This window comes from Tupaia chinensis, unplaced genomic scaffold (genome assembly GCF_000334495.1).
Source record: "Tupaia chinensis unplaced genomic scaffold, TupChi_1.0 Scaffold000243_1, whole genome shotgun sequence".
Classification (NCBI taxonomy): domain Eukaryota; kingdom Metazoa; phylum Chordata; class Mammalia; order Scandentia; family Tupaiidae; genus Tupaia; species Tupaia belangeri.
In genome coordinates, this window is record NW_006159721.1 from 314,452 (window position 1) to 331,632 (window position 17,181).

Sequence of the window (17,181 nt, forward strand, 5' to 3'; positions counted from 1 at the left end):
ATTGTAACTTTATTCTATAAACCTGTATTACCTTGAAATACATCCATTTCTTTGAATTAAAAAAAAAAAAAAAACTTGTTCTGCTTTTTAACACCTGAGTTTATATTTAAAGGAAATGACTTTAAAACTCTTATCTAGGAAGTATTAAATATACTTTGTAATGATTCTCTTTTTTTACAATAAGTTAGTTTTTTATTTACCAATATTTTTCAAATTAAGAGAATATATGGTAGCCGATGAAAAACAATCATTTAACCTTTTCACCTAAAAGCAAGTTAGATTTAATTATCAGCTTTTCTATGCTAAGTAAATGAATTATAAATGTTTAACTTTCTGGAACTAGGAAGAAGATGCTTCATGATTTCAACCAGAGAAAGTTGACATTAAAGAACAGTAAAATTGAAAACCTGAGAAAGACCAAAATTTACTCTTGCTGCTTTATGTATAGGAATATTTTCAGCTTTGCTTGCCTCTTTGTAATACATACATGCTCTGCATCTCTACACTATTATTAATTTTACATGATCTCCTTTCAATATGAAAAAAGAATACAAGTTATAAACCTACCTGAGCCAAGAACCTATATACATAAACAGGCTTAGTTTGTCCAAAGCGATAAACTCTGAATATACTCTGGATGTCGTAAGATGGATTCCAAGAAGCATCAAATATAATTACTCGATTAGCAGCTACCAGATTAATTCCAAGTGATCCTGCTTTGGTCGAAATGATAAACAATCGTCCTCTGAAAATGAAAATATAGAATAATCTTCAGTAATAAATGCTTTACATATATTTTAATTATGATATGACTTTTTGATCTTAAGGCAGTATTCTACACAATCTGGAGTTTGGAGAATTTATTTCTTATTTACTAAAGAAAATAAGGACAGGGAGTCCCATATTTATGAATATGGGAATCATATGTCTACAATGTATTCAAGGTTTTATTTACAGATTTCTGAGTAAGTTAAGACAACTGGGGGCAACCCCATGGCCTGGTGGTTAAGGCAGTACGGCAAACTAAACAATTTGAATCTTGGCCCCAGCAGCTTGAACATGCCAGCTACATGTGCGTGTGCCCAAAATCCTAATAGGATGGAGAAATGGAGAAGGGAATGTGGTGTGACTTTGCTCCACTGGGATAGAAAATGCCTACTTCTCCCCTCTCTCTCTCTGTTTCTCTCTCTCTTTGGTAAGCACATATACTCTCTGGCAAAATGGAAGAAAAAGTAAGAAGAGATTTTATGTGTAACTTAAAGTCCATATTATGTTACCTATTGCTGTGAGCATTAAGTATATCAAAATGAAAGACGGTGATCAAAAGAGTTGAGTGTAGCAGGGGTGATTATAAAACAATATAATGAATATAAGGACAAAAGTTAGGCAGATGCAAGGTATAAGGTAGCTAAAAGAGGAACAAGAAGAAAGATAGTTCCAAGAAAGGTGTGTCAAAAGAAAAGAAGAGAGAAGAGAAGGGAGGAGAGGAGAGGAAACTGAGAGATTACCTGATGTACAGGAACCCAAGGATTTAAGAGTTTGAAAATGACTAAATAAATACAAATCAGTATTTCAGCAAAAACAAACAGGTATGCAAAAACTGAAAAGCAGTCATAGTAATTTAGGGGCCAGCAAGTGCTGTGGTGTGGTTAAGGCCACTGGATGCCCACAGGGCTGACAAGTCCCAGGCCTGGCAACTTGCTTTCTTGCTCGCTCGCTCTCCCTCCCTCCCTTCTGCCCTCCATCTTTGGTCAAAATAAAATAAAGTTAAATAAAAATAATTTCTTTAAAAAATAATAGTTTAAAAAGTAATAGTTTTGTAAATGGCTTAAGAGTATTTACAGCCACAATAAAGCAAACACTACAAATGGATGTAAGCAAATATTTTTAAAATTTTAGTGGGAGAGGAGAACACTCTCTGCCCAGACTTCACCCTCCTACTCCCCAGGTCTAGCCAGCAGCCAGGTTAGAGTACCCTATTATTCTCTCTATTTTCATTAGTCTCTATTTTTAATTTTTTTTAATTTTTAAAATTAGCTCTCTATTATTCTTTTGTTTTTCTAATTCTGACCTTTCCCCCTGCACCCAAAGGATAAGCCAATCAGCAGCCATCTATATTTGAGTTTTGAGTGGCCCTATTCACATGGTGTGCTAGTGTGCTGCACGATTTTCATTTTTTGACAAAAAAATATTTTTCTTCTCTTTTCCTTATTGTTTTTGTCTTTTTTCTTTTGTTTGTCTTTTTCGATGTCTTTTCCTTTTCTTTTTACCTTTCTCACTTTTCTTCTCAGCCTCCACACACTGATTTTTTTTGGGGGGGGGGGGTTTTTTGCTATAGAGCACGTGCACTTGCCAGAAAGGCAGAGAGAGAGAGAAAGCAAGAAATCATCTCCCAGGGGGGATGGCCACGCCGCAGTCCCTTCTCCTCTCGGGATCTTGGGCATGCATGCACACACGCCCTGCGTGAGTTTAAGCCAACAGGTCCAGGACTCAAACTGTGGTTGACTACATGGGAGTCCAGCAACATAGCCATTACGCCAACTGCTGGTCCAATACACACTGATTTTCTAAACAGGTCTAGGTGCTCAGTAGCCAAATATCTGAATATATTTAGGGTCAGATTAATCATCAATTTTCATTGAATCAGCTGTGCAAAGGGAGAAAAACAGTACTGTTTACAGACTGCAGGTCACCTTATTCTGCATTCCTCTGATTACTAAAATTTAATTCCAAAAAATAAAGAAAAACCATATAATCCATCAGGTGACCAGAAACCACTGCAGAAGTACAAAAAATATGAGAAATCAAGAAAGTATTTCTCCTCTAATGGAAAAGAATAACTCCTCTTCCTCCACAAAGAATACAAGGGAACTCATGAAAATGTCAGATAAAGAATTTAGAATATTCATAGTGACAGAGCTAACAGAGATGCAAGAGAATAGAGACAACAAACCCCAAAAGATGCAGGAGAAGAGAGACCGAGTTCCAGGATATAAGGAGATACTCATCATAAAAGAGAATCAAACGGAATTGTAGGATATAAAGGCTATAATAGAGAAAATCAAAACTTCCATTGAAAATATCAAAAGCAGATTAGATCGGGCAGAAGACTGAATCTCAGATGTAGAAGATAGAACCTCTGACCTAAGAGAAATTCACCAAAAAGACTGAGAAAATAACCCCCAAAAATGAGAATAACATACAAGTAATACTAGATACCATTAAATGCCCAAACATCCAGATCATCGATATTCCAAGTGGTGAAGAAACTAATAAGGTAATTGATAATCTAATCTATAAAATCATGGAAGAAAACTTTCCAAACCTAGAGAGGCACTCATATATCCAGACCCAAGAAATACAAATGACCCCACACAGAATCTACCCAAGAAGATCTTCCCCCATGTACATCATAGCCAGATTGACCAAAACCACAGACAGAGACAAGATAATAAAATTGGTAAAAGAGAGAAACGTCAAGTTACTTTCAAAGGGTATCCCATAAGGCCTCTCATTGGAAACAGGGAACGCAAGGAAAGAATGGGAAAATATATTTAAAGTGTTAAGTGAAAAACAGTTTCAACCAAGACTACTATACCCAACAAGATTATCTTTCATATGGAAAAAATAGACAAAAACATTCTCAGATAAACAAAACCTGAAAGAATTTACCAACACCAGACCAGCTCTCCATAAAGTGCTGAAGGGAGTGCTATACCAGGAAAACTAAAGTCGGACACACAGAAATAAGAGTACAAAAAAAAAACAACCAAGAGAATGGCCAGCCTAATGGTAGGGACAAGTCTGCAGTTGAATGTTAACTCCCAGCATTTAAATAAAAAGATCAGACCACAGTAACACTGTAAATTCAATAGAAGAGATTAATTACGTGAGTCTGAACTAGTGAAATAGAATTTTTTGACTTTAGACTAAAACGTTATTGATTTTCTTTGATGCTTTGATTTCCATATTTAAAGATTTTTATCTTCTCTTGAACTGTTGATAGGTTCATCTACTTACTATCTGAACTGAATTGTAACCTTTTTTTTTTAGAGGTTTTTGCTATAGGGCGTATGCTTTCGCCATAAAGAGACAGAGAGAACCCCCGGGGGGGGGGGGGATGGCCACGCCCTAATCCCTTCTCCTCCATTCTCCTCTCGGGATCTTGGGCACGCACGCACACGTGCCGGCATGACTTTAAGCCACTGGGTCTGGGACTCAAACCACGGTCGACGACGTGGGAGTTCAGTGACATAGCCATTACGCTAACTGCTGGTCCCTCCTGGCTTATAGCATGTGTTATGGAAAAAAATATATAAGCATTTCTGTTAGAAATCAATGGTACTGTTAAATTAAACAAATAGTCTTCCAAAGTAATTATACCAATTTGCATTCCCACCAACAGTGTATCAGAGTTTTAGTCCTTCAGATCCTTGACAATGCATAGTATTGACTTTTTGGAGAGTTCTTGTATATCTTTCATCCTACTTCTCTCAATGGTAATAACTTATGTTAACTACAGTTGTGAAAAACAGGAGCCTTATGTTGGTATGAACTCAGGTATAGAGCTCACTTGGATTTTACCAGTTTTTGTTTGGAGTATAGGCCTGTGAAATTTTATTATACACATAGACTCATGTAACCATTATCACAAGTAGGATACAGAGCTATTCTATCACTACAAAAAAAAAAAAAAGGAAAGAAATTTTGCTTGTGTTACCCCTCAGTATTCACATGCTCCTCCTAACCCTAAACCCTAGAAACCACTTATCTGCCCTCTATCACTATAATTTTGTCACATCAAGAATGCTACATGAATGCTGAGCCTTTCATTGTGCTCCATGCCAGAGCAAACTGTTGCTCAGAACCACTGTCTGGCCTCTGTGCACACAGGCTACGTACGCTGAAGCAGGTAGCATGAAAATAAATAAATAAATAAATAAATAAATAAATAAATAAATGTAAAAAAATAAAAGAAAGAAAGGAAGGAAGGACGGATGGACATGAATGGTATATGAATAGAATCATATAGTCTATAGTATTGTGAGATTGGAATTTTCCACTCAGCATAATGCCCTTGAGATCCCAAGTTATACCCTGGGTCAATATCAGTAGTTCATTCCTTTTTATTGCTGAGCAGTAGTCCACATATATATATACCAAAATTTTAAAAATCCAATTCCATGTTAAAAGTTTCCAGTTTTTAGCTATTACAAATAAAGTTACTATGAACATTTATGAGCAAGTTTTGATATGAAAATAGGTTTTCATTTATATGGGATAAATTTCCAAGAGTGCAATTGTATGGTTAGTCTATGTTTAAGTTGTTTAGTTAAAAAAAAAAAAAGGTTTATGGTACGGTGGATAAGGTGGCTGGATCTCACATGGCCGACTATGCAGTCTGAATCCTGGACCCAAAACACACTCGGCATGCATGTGCCCAAAATTCCAAGAGAAGAATAAAGGAGAAGGGACTGTGGTGTGGTCACTCCTCCTGGGGAGTGATTTCTCATTTTGCCCCCCAACTTGCACCCCCAGCAAGTAAATGTGTCCTACAGAGGAAAAAAAAATTAATACTAACAAATTATTTTCCAGAGTGGCTGTACCATTTCATATTTGAATTAGTAAATCTGGAAAGTAAGCTATAGATCCTGTTTCTCTGTATCCTTGTCGCCATTTGGTACTATCATTATTTTTTATTTCAGTCATTCTAATAGGTATGAAGTATTAACTCATGTGGTTTTAAACTACATTTCCCTTATGGCTAGTGACAAACATGTTTTTTGTTTTGTTTTGTTTTGTTTTTGCTATAGGGTGCATGTGCTTGCTAGAAAGACAGAGAGAGATGGAGAGACAGAAAATGAGAAATCACCCCCCAAGGGGGTGGCCACACCACAATCCCTTCTGCTCCATTCTCCTCTCGGGATCTTGGGCATGCATGCACACGCACCTGGCATAAGTGTAAGGCACAGGGTCCAGGACTCAAACCACGGTCAACTACATGGGAGTCCAGCGACAAAGTCATTACGCTAACTGCTGGTCCCAGTGACAAACATCTTTACATGACTTGCACAGATCTTCTTTAATGAAGAGTCAGTTCAAGTCATCTGCTAATTTTTTTCTTTCTTTCTTTTTGGAAGATTTAGTCATTTATTTTTAATTTATTATTATTATTTCTTAATTTGACCAGAGAGAAACAGATAGAGAGAGAGAGGAAAAGTGAGAAAGCAAGCCACCAGGTCAGGGACTCAAAGTGCGGTCAGCCATGTGGAGTCCAGTGCCTCACCACTACATCACCTGCCAGTCCCATCATCTGCTCATTTTCTAATTTGAGTTTTTTCCTGAAATTTCTTTTTATATTCTGGATATGAGTCCTTTGTTAAGCATGTGCTTTGCAAATATTTTCTCAATGTCCATGACTTGGTTTTTCCTTTTTTTTTTTAATCAGGATGTTCCACAGACAAAAGTTTTAAATTTTTATTAAGACTAATTATTGATTTTTTTGTCTTTAATGAATTATATGCCTTTGATGTCATGACTAAGAACTCTTTGTCTAACTCCAGGTTCCAGAAGATTTTCTTCTATGTGTTTTACAAGTATAATAGTTCCAACATTAAGATTTATAATCCATTTTGACTTGACATTTTAAAAAACTTATTTTCTGGGGGGTAGGAGAAGGGGTAAGGAGACAGAGTAGAAGAGGTAAAGAGGGGAGGAGAGGACAAACATCCCTGACATGGTCTTCATTCCACAATCTTCCCCCAAGCCTTGTAACCAGCCAAGATTAGAAGTATATTGTGAGCATGCCTGTCATGTTCAGGCAGACCAGGAGATGAACTCGGAAACTTTCTATATAGCCTCCAGCATCATACAGCAGCTCCCCTATTGCCCAATACTACTGAATCTGGGCCCTGAGTTGATACTTTGAATAGGGGTAAGTCTTAGGTCAAGGTTTGCTTTTTGGGCCTGTATAAGTCCAATTTTTCTAATACTATTTATTAAAAAGGCTATCCTCCCTTCTTTGAATCATGTCTAGTTTATTCTACCGATTCTTAAGAATTCTTTATATATTCTGGAAAAGCAGCCTTTTTGGATCTACATTTTGGGAACAGCTTTTCCTACTCCCGCTTGCATTTTCCTTCCTTTTTTTTCTTTTTAAAGTTGCCAGAGGGTGAATGCACAGAATTTGTCGCCACCAGAGCCACCCTAAAAGAGTGGCTAACCAAAGGTCTCTAAATACAAATTAAATGATGAAAGGACAACTGAAACATTAGGAAGAGGGAAAAATGAAGAGTAAAAAATGTGAACGAATACAATAGATTTCTTGTTCCATTTTCTAAATTATGTTTGATGGCTGAAGAAGAAATTATTACACTGACTGATACGGTTAAACATCTAAGACAGTTATATTCTAAAAAGGGAATTAAGGGGGGGGGGTAAAGGGATATAGTTTTTTATACTTCCAACTGGTAAAATGATGACAGCAGTAGACTATAACAAGATTATATATAATGTAATCTTCAGGGCAACCACTATTAAAGCTTTACAGAGAGATAACACTAAAAATGGATGAATAAAAATGGAATTTGAGGAGGCCAGACTGATTATGGTGTAGCTATAAAACAAGACACTCTGTGAGTCTAATCCTCACAGGAAGGTTTGGAGTTTGTGTCCTGAGGTCTACCATGTACACTGGGCACATGATTGTCCATTATCCAGGGCAGAATGAGGCTGGTGCTATCTCTCTCTTTTACTCATAGAAGTAAATAAGCATTAAAAAGAAAAAGATGGAATTATAAAAATAACTATAACCCAAAGGAAAGGATGAAAAAGAAATGATATACTGAAGAAAACAGAATTAAAGAAAAAACTGAAGATAAAAATGGCAGACTCAAGTCCTACATTAAATATACAGATAGTCTCTGACTTATAATGGTTTGACTTAATGATTTTTTTCAACTTTACAGTAGGTTTATCAGAATGTAACTCCATCATAAGACAAGGAGCATCTGGACTTAAAATTGTTCGACTCATGATTTTTCAATTTTAGACAGGGCCTTATGGGGTATTGGATTAATTTTTGACTTACAATATATCCAACTTAGAATGGCTTATTAGGACATAACCCCACTGTAAGTTGAGGAGCATCTGTAAATGGTCCACACACACCATTTAAAAGAACAAGGTTAACAGAGTGGGCAAAGAAACATGACCCAACTACATGCTGTCCACAAGAAACACACTTCAAATACAACATAGGCGAGCTAAAAGCAAAAGGATGAAAAATGCATACCATACAAACATCAATCAAAATAAAACAGGAGTGGTTATATTAGTATCAGACAAAGTACAATGCAGAAAAAGGAAAATTATGAGGACTAGAGAGAACCACAGCAATCCTACATGTGTGTACATCAAATAACAAAGCAGAAACTACGATAAGCAAAAACTAATGGAACTGAACGGAGAAACAGACAAATTCACAATTACAATTAGATGGGTCAATGCACCTCTCTCAAAAATTGATAACCAACTAAACAAAGAAATCAAGAAAGACAAAGAAGAAAACCCCATAAAAGAATAAGATCTGATCAACATTTACAGAATAGTCTTCCTAACAACAAACAGAATACACATTCTTTTCAAGGGGCCTATGTAACATATAGCAAGGTACACCACATCTTAGGCCATAAAACAAAACTCAATACATCTAAAAGATTTAAAAATCACCCAGAGTATAATCTCGGAGTATAACTGAGTCAAACTGGAAATCCATTACAAAAACATAATGGAAATATTCAAATGCTTGGAAATTAAACAACATGCTTCTAGCTATGAGTCAAAGAGGAAGTCTCAAAGGAAATAAAAAATAAACTGAAATGTATGAAAATACAACATATAACAATTTGTATGACACCTAAAGTAATGCTGAAAGGGACATTTATATCACTAAATGCTTACAACACAAAAGAGGAAAAGCCTAAAATCAAATTAGTAAGCTAAACTTCCACTTCAATAAAGTAAAACAACATCAGTAACAGCAACAAAAGCAAGATAAACTAAAAACAGAAGAAAAATAGAGAAAAATCAATGAAACAAAAAGTTGGTTACTTGAAAAGATAAATAAAGTGACAAACCACTAAGCAAGACTGACAAAAACAAAAGAGAATATACAAATTATCAATATCAAGAATGAAACAGGCTATCACTACAAACCCAGCAGATATCAAAATAATAATAAGGGGCTAGCAGATATCATAGTAGTTAATGTGTTGGATTCCACTTGGCCAACTCTATGATTCAAGTCCCAGACCTGACAGCTTGAAAAACATACCAGGCCTGTGTGAGCATACCCCAAATCCCAAGGACAAAGGAGGAGAAGGGACTATGGCATGGCCATCTCCCCTGGGGAAGGAGTTCTCACTTTTCCACTCTATCTTTCTCTGTCTCTCTCTCCAGTGAGTACATGCACCCTATGGTGAAAATAAAAAATATATATATAATAATAGAATGTTATAAAAAATTCTATTACATGAATTTAAAATTAATATGAAATGAGCCAATTCCTCCAAAAGCACAAACTACCACAACTCATTTAACATGAAATAAATATGTCACCTAAATAGTCCTAGAACTATTAAGGAAATTTTTCTCCTTTCTAATAACAGGAAGCACACATGCATGCACACAAGAAATAGAGAAAAAGAGAGCAGACACTCCTGATAGGGTCTCATCACTCTGTGATCCTCTTTCTCTAGATCTCCAGCAACTCAGGATCTTGGGTGGTTCTACTAATGCCAGGCAAGTTTCTCAGGGGAACCCAGGATCTGATCTATGTTTGCCATATGGCTTCCAGCACTGCAGGGTGCTGGTGCTACTGCTGAGCGGGAGCAGCTAAGCCTATTAAGGAAATTTAATTAGTGCTTTATTAAATTCCAAAAAAAGAAATCTCTAAGGCCAGAAAGTTTCATTGGCAAATTTTATCAAACATTTAAGACAAATACAAATACTATATAATCTTATTCAGAAAATATTAGAGGGAACATTTCTCAGCTAGTTTTATAAAGCTAATATTATCTTGATACCAAACCCAGATAAAATTCAAATGCAACTAAATATAGACCAAGTATCTCTCATGAATACCTCTCAACAAAATATTAGCAAATAGAACCCAGAACTACATACTACATAAAAAGAATTATACTAAGACCAAGTGGGGTCTAGTGCAGCAATGAGGGGCTAGTTCAAATTTAAAAAATGAATTTATATGCCATTTTAACAGGCTAAAGAAGAAAAAGCAAATTATATAAATTGGGACAGAAAAAGCATTTGACAAAATTAAACACCTGCTCATATAAAAAAAAAAAACTCGCAGCAAATTTGGAATAGAAAGAAGGCAACTTCTTCAACTTGATAAAAACTTTCTGCAAAACAAACAAACAAACAAAACAAACAAAAAAAACCCTACCACTAATATCATAATTATTGAATACAGAATACTTTTCTCCTAAGATCAGGAAGATCAAGGATGTGTACTCTCATCACTACTATTCAACATTACTGAAATTCTAGTCAGTGAAATGAGGCAGGAAGAGGAAAAAGACAGTATACAAATCAGAAAGAATATAAAACTACTCCTATGGAACGATAACATAATGGCCTATGTAGAAAAATCCCAAGGAATCTACAAAATAAACTCCAAGCACAAATGACATCGCAAGATTACAGGCAAAAGATCAACATGAAAATCAACTGCAGGCCGGCCCCTGTAGTGCAGCAGTTAAGTGCTGTTGCATAAGTCACTAGAATCCCACAAGGCAAACTGTGGTTTAAATCCCAACCCTGGTAGATTGAAAAACACACAGGGCATGCATGCAATAAAAGCCCAGGATCTATACAGGATGGAGAAAAGAAGGAAAAAAGAATGCGGCATGATCACACCGCACCGGGAGGTGCTTGCTCTCTCTCTCTCTCTCTCTCTCTCTCTGGTGAATGCACATGCCCTCTGGCAATAAAACAAAACAAATAACTTAATAAAATGTCATTAAAATTATTTCACATTTTTTAAAAATTGCATTTCTATATACTAGCAAAAAACACATGAAATCAAACTTTAACAATACAATAAATATCGGAATCACTCAAAAATACTCAGGTATAAATGTAACAAAATAAATGTAAGATTTATATACTGAAACCTGTAAAACCACTAATGAAGGAAATCAAAGGTCACTATAAATGGAAAGATACACTGTATCAGAAGACTCAGTATAATAAAGATATGAACTCTATCCAAGTTAATAACAGATTGAACTCAATGCCTATTAAAATTCTTGCAAAATTTTCTACATACAGACAAAATTATTCTAAAAACTTCTGTGGAAAAACAAAAAAACAAAATTAGACTAACTAAAATACTTCCAAAAAGTACAATAAAGTGAGAGGAATCATTCAACTTAATATTAAGGCTTACTATATACCTACAGTAATCAGGACTGTGTGGTATATGGTAATGAATGGCAGAGGGACAAACATACTGAATAGTGGAATAGAATGAGAAATAGCTCCACACGAGTGTAGCCAACTGATTTTTCACAAAGGTGCAAAAGCAATTTGATGAAAGGAGGATGGCTTTTTCTTTTTTTTAATTTATTTTTTAAATTCAATCACTGTGTATCATTATAGCATACCAAATGAATCTTCCTATCATGTTTACACTGCAGGCACTGTGGGGAACAATATGGAGGTTCCTCAAAGACATACAAAAAGAATTACTATATGATCTAGCAATTCCCCTCCTGGGTATCTACCCAAAGGATAAGAAAATGCTCAGTTGAAAAAACACTTGAACATCCATATTTATTACAGCATTATATACAATTACTAAGACATGGAATGAACCTAAATGTCCACAAACAAATGAGTGGATTGAAAAAGTGTGGAGCATATACACTACAGAATGCTACTCAGCCATAAAAAAACAAGACTGTCATTTGATAGAAAGTAGATAAATATGAAGATTTATTGCTAAGCAAACGAAGCCAGACTATGAAAGAGAGACATTGTATGTCCCCACTCAATATATACCGAATGTCAGTACTCTATGGCAGAAACTGAATGATTGGAAGGGTGGCTTTTTCAACAAGTGATACTGAACAGTTGGACACTTGTAGTCAAAAATATAAACCTCTAGCTTTATACCTCATACAAAAATTAACTCAAAATGTACCAGAGACTTAAATATAAAATGTATAACTATAAAAAGTATAGACCATAACAAAGGAAAAAAATCTTCAGGACCTAGAGCTTTGGGGGAGAGTTATTGAACTGACAACAAAAAGCATGATCAAAATAAAAAATGACAAACTAGATTTCATCAAAATTAAAAACTGTACTTTGTGAAACCCTGTGAAGGAGTTGAAACCACAAATTATAAACTGGCAGAAAATACTTGCAAATCATGGATGTGATAGAGGACTTTTATCTAGATTATATTAAAAAACTCTCAAAACTCTACAATAAAAAATGGCAAGCAATTGGGAACCAGCAGTTAGCATAATGGCTATGTCGCTGGACTCCCACGTAGTCGACCGCGGTTTAGGTCCCGGACCCAGTGGCTTAAAACTCATGCCGGGCGCGTGTGCGTGCGTGCCCAAGATCCCAGGAGGAAAATGGAGGAGAAGTGATTGAGGCATGACCATCCTCCCTGGGGGGTGATTTCTCACTTTCTGTCTCTATGTCTCTCTCTGTCTGTCTGGCGAGCGCACGCACCCTATAGCAAAAAAACCTCTCTCTCTCTCAAAAAAAAAAAGAGGCAAGCAATTGAATCAGAAAATGGACAAAAAGACATGAAGAAATAGTTCACCAAAGAAAATACATGGTATTTAATGGCAAACAAGCACATGGAAAGATGTTCAAGGCCCAGTAGCTACAGTGCAGTGGTAATGCAAGTGCCCTGCAAGGCTAGAAGCCATAAAACTAACCACAGATCCAGGTACAGGACTAGGTGCTCAAGATTGTGAGAAATTTGAAGGCTGAAAAAAGGGGTTCCAGGAGCGTTGAGCCTGTGTAGATGGTGCCCACCCCCATCTCATGCATGCACATGAACTCCATATCGTTTTTTAAAAATGATGTTCAATGTTCCATTGTTGCATTGAAAATGCAAATTAAGAACAAGATGAGATAACACTACATACCCATCAGAAGAGGTAAAATGAAAAACAGTGATAATATCAAAATGCTGGTGAAATATAAAATGATGCAGTCATTCTGGCTAAGCGTTCAGCAGATTCTTAAAAAAATTAAGCATATACTTACCATGTAACCTACCAATAGCACTCCTGGGCATTTACTCTAGAGAAATAAAAACTTAGGCCCAAACAACAACTTGAACAGTGCTCATAGCGGCTTTGCTTGTATCAATGCTACACCCATACCATAGAATACAATGCTGCAACAAACTACTGATACATATAACGACTTAGATGAAGCCCAAGGACATTATGCTGAGTGAAAACTTTTTTTTTTTGAGAGGTTTTCGCTATAGGGCACGTGCGCTCGCCAGACAGACAGAGAGAGACATAGAGACAGAAAGCGAGAAATCACCCCCCAGGGAGGATGGTCACGCCGCAATCCCTTCTCCGCCATTCTCCTCTCTGGATCTTGGGCATGCACGCACACGTGCCCAGCGTGAGTTTTAAACCACCGGGTCCGGGACGTGAACCACAGTCGACTATGTGGGAGTCCAGCCATTACGCTAACTGCTGGTTCCCAAAAACTTTTTTTTCAAAAGATCACACATAAAGTATGGCAGTCTTGATATTACTAAATTAGAGATGGAGAATAAATTATCTCTTGTCAAGGGTTATAGACAGTGGTGATGTTGGTGGTAAAGGCAGCCAGATCCCACATGGCCAACTAAATCCCAGACCTGGTAGTTTGACAAACACACCAGGCACATGTATGTGCAGGCCCAAAATCCCAAAAGGAGGACGAAATAGAGGAGAAAGGCTTATGGCATGAACCTATCCTATGGGAGGTGCTTCTTTCTCACTATCCATTAAACCCTCTTTCTCTGGTGAACACACCCTCTATCCCTCCTTCCCTCGAAAAAAGAGTAAGGGAATTTTATGGTGATGGAATAGTTCTGTATCTTGATTGTATATATGTGATTAAAAGACATAGATATGCACACACATTATAACAGTACCAATTTCCTCATTTTGATTTTATACTACTATAGGTATACAAGGTCTAACCATTGGGGAAAAATAGGTGAAGGGTCATAGGGCCACTCTGTACTATCTTTCCAGTTCCTATGAATCTATTAATTATTCTAAATAGAAAGTAAAACAGGACCCGGTGGCTTAAATTCATGCCAGGCGCATGTGCATGTGTGTCCAAGATCCTGAGAGAAGAATGGAGGAGAAGGTATTGCAGCATGACCATCCCCCCTGGGGAGTGATTTCTCACTCTCTGTCTTTCTCTGTCTGGTGAACACATGTGCCCTATAGCAAAAAAACTCTCCAAAAAATAAAAAAAAAAGTAAAACAGACAGAAAACAGTTTTAAACTAACCAGACATTCTGAGACTGCTACAGATTACTTCCAGGCCATGAAAGATGACAACTTTAGATACGGCCATTATCTTAACGTTTATCTTAATGTGTCTTTCAGACTACTTCAGCATAAAACAGGGTTATTATGTTATATTTTATGAAAATTGCTGTGTCATGAAAAATTAGAATATACCCAGATATAATGTCTAACATTTGTGAAAATAATCTGGATCACTCCAATAACTCAAGAGTAATCCAAATCTATGGTATGTACATATATGCCTAATGTATGAATTTGAATCAGAGACACTTTTTGGCATATGTTTAGGGATGATTAATTTTCTAGTGAGTAAGCCAAGTTGATAGCTCAGCATCTACATTTCAATATTGTCTCCTACTAATCTATCAAGCATGAATGTTATGGGATAAATCCTATACTACTGTGATTATTTAAAATTTGGTAAACTATACAATACAAAGTTTTAGGTTGTGTTAGACAAATTAGGGCTACTTAATTGAATTACTTCTCTGCACTCACACACAGATAATAATTTTAAAAAACATGGCAAATAATAAAAAAATATATCTTAAGCAATTATATAATCATATACTTTTATAACAAAATTGTTTCTTTATTATTCCTTTGTAAGATCTCCCTGACTATAGAATTTTAATAGGTAATACTTCTCCTATGATCTAACTCTAGCCTTAAGCCTAGATGTAGTTCATGACTCCGCTAGAAATAAATCATGCTTCACACACAGTATCATATCCTTCACAGTGGAGAACATTTGTTAAGGTGCACCTTGGCCATCTTTTCATTAAATCAATCCCATCTCCTGCATCATTTTCTCAATGGCCAGCTTTTATACATTTGATTATGTATGTATACATATCTTTATGTACAATTTTTTCTTTTCAAGATACAATTTGATTTTGATAATTACAAAGTTAAAAGTAACATCAATAATGCAAACAGGCCAGACCATGGCTTAGAAGTTAAAATGGCTGGATCCTATATGGCCAATTGTGTGGCTCGAGCCCTGGACCTGGCCACTTGAGAAACACTCTGGTACATGTGTGTATGATCAAGGATGGAAAAATGGAGGAAAATGGATTGTAGCATGACCACGCCCCATGGGGGATGCTTTCTCATTTTCTTTCTCTCTAGTGAGCACACGTGCCCTCTGATAAATTGAAAAAAAAATGCACATAGGAAAAATCCTATATCAATAGTGGCAAGGGCATGATTCTGATTTACACAACACATAAAGAGATCAAAACAACTTTTAACTTTAAAACTAACAGATTTGTCCAAAGATGATATAAAAATGGTCAGTAAGTAAATTAAAAGATGTTCAATATCATTTATCATTGGTCAAAGGTGAATAAAAATCACATGTGATGCTATCACACATCTATTAGAACAAAAGTAATTTTAAAAAAAAAATATGGTAATACCAAGTGCTGACAAAAACGCGAAGCAACTGGATTTCTCATACATTGCTGGTGGAAATACAAAACTGTACAGTCACTGTGGCAAACTTTTTTGACAGTTTCTTACAAAGAAATATAAACTTAAGATATATACCAACTACTGCAATCCTAGGTTTTCATTTTACTTAGGTACATATCTATATTCACACAAAACTTACACATGAATGTTTACAGAAGCTTTGATTTTAATTCCAAAAACCTCATAACAACTCATATATCCCTTAAATGGAAACAGCTAAATTAACTGTAACATATCCCTACAATGGAATACTACTCAACAAAAAAAAAAGAAATACCTACTAACATGTGCAATAACATAGATGAATCTCAAATCCATTTCATTAAATGAAAGAAGTGAGACTCAAGGGCTACAAATTGTGGGTTGGCCCTATGGCCTGACGTTAAAGGATCCCAAACAGCTATCCGTGCAGTTTGAATCTTGGCCCCAGTGGCTTGAAAATCTTACCTCTTTTCCTCAAAAAATCCCAACAGGATAGAGAAATGGAGGAAAAGAGATTGAGTGTGAACCTGGCCCACTAGGGGATGCTTTCTCTTCTTCCTTTTCTCTGTCTGTCTCTCTGTTCAAACTGTGTGATTCCATGAGTGAAACTGAAGGCTGAGGTGATATTGAAATCACTTTATCTCATAACTCTATCTTTCGCATTTGTCAGAAATCATAGAAGTGAACCAGCTGGTGGTATGTGGTTAAAGGTGGCTGGATTCCACACGGCCAACAGCACAGTTCGAATCCCAGACCCAGAGGCTTGAAAAACACATTGGGCAAGTGTGTGTGTGTGAGCATGCACGCTCAAAATCTCAAAAGGAGAAATGGAGAAAAGGGGGTTGTAGTGTGTTCATCCACCAAAGGGTGCTTTCTCATTTTCCCTCTCTGTCTCTCTCTCTCTCTCGAGAAAACACATGCCCCCTAGTAAATTAAAAATAAAGTAAAAAAAAGAAAAGAAAGGAAAAAAAAAGTATACACTAAAAATAGTCAATTCAATTATACGTAAATTTTTTTCTTTAAGAGAGACTTTTGCTGGGATCAGCAGTTAGCGTAATGGCTATGTTGCTGGACTCCCACGTAGTCGACCACAGTTTGAGTCCTGGACCCGGTGGCTTAAACTCAC

The 17,181-nt window shown here is 36.3% G+C and overlaps 1 protein-coding gene across 1 annotated transcript in view; it reads right to left on the bottom strand.

Annotated features, from left to right (window-relative positions):
* ATRX (ATRX chromatin remodeler) overlaps positions 1 to 17,181 on the bottom strand; it is a 247,807-nt gene that overhangs the window by 43,365 nt on the left and 187,261 nt on the right. Inside the window, exon 30 of the mRNA XM_006148780.2 lies at positions 568 to 745. Within this exon, the coding sequence (XP_006148842.1) occupies positions 568 to 745 (178 nt within the window). The remainder of the gene's footprint in view (positions 1 to 567; positions 746 to 17,181) is intronic.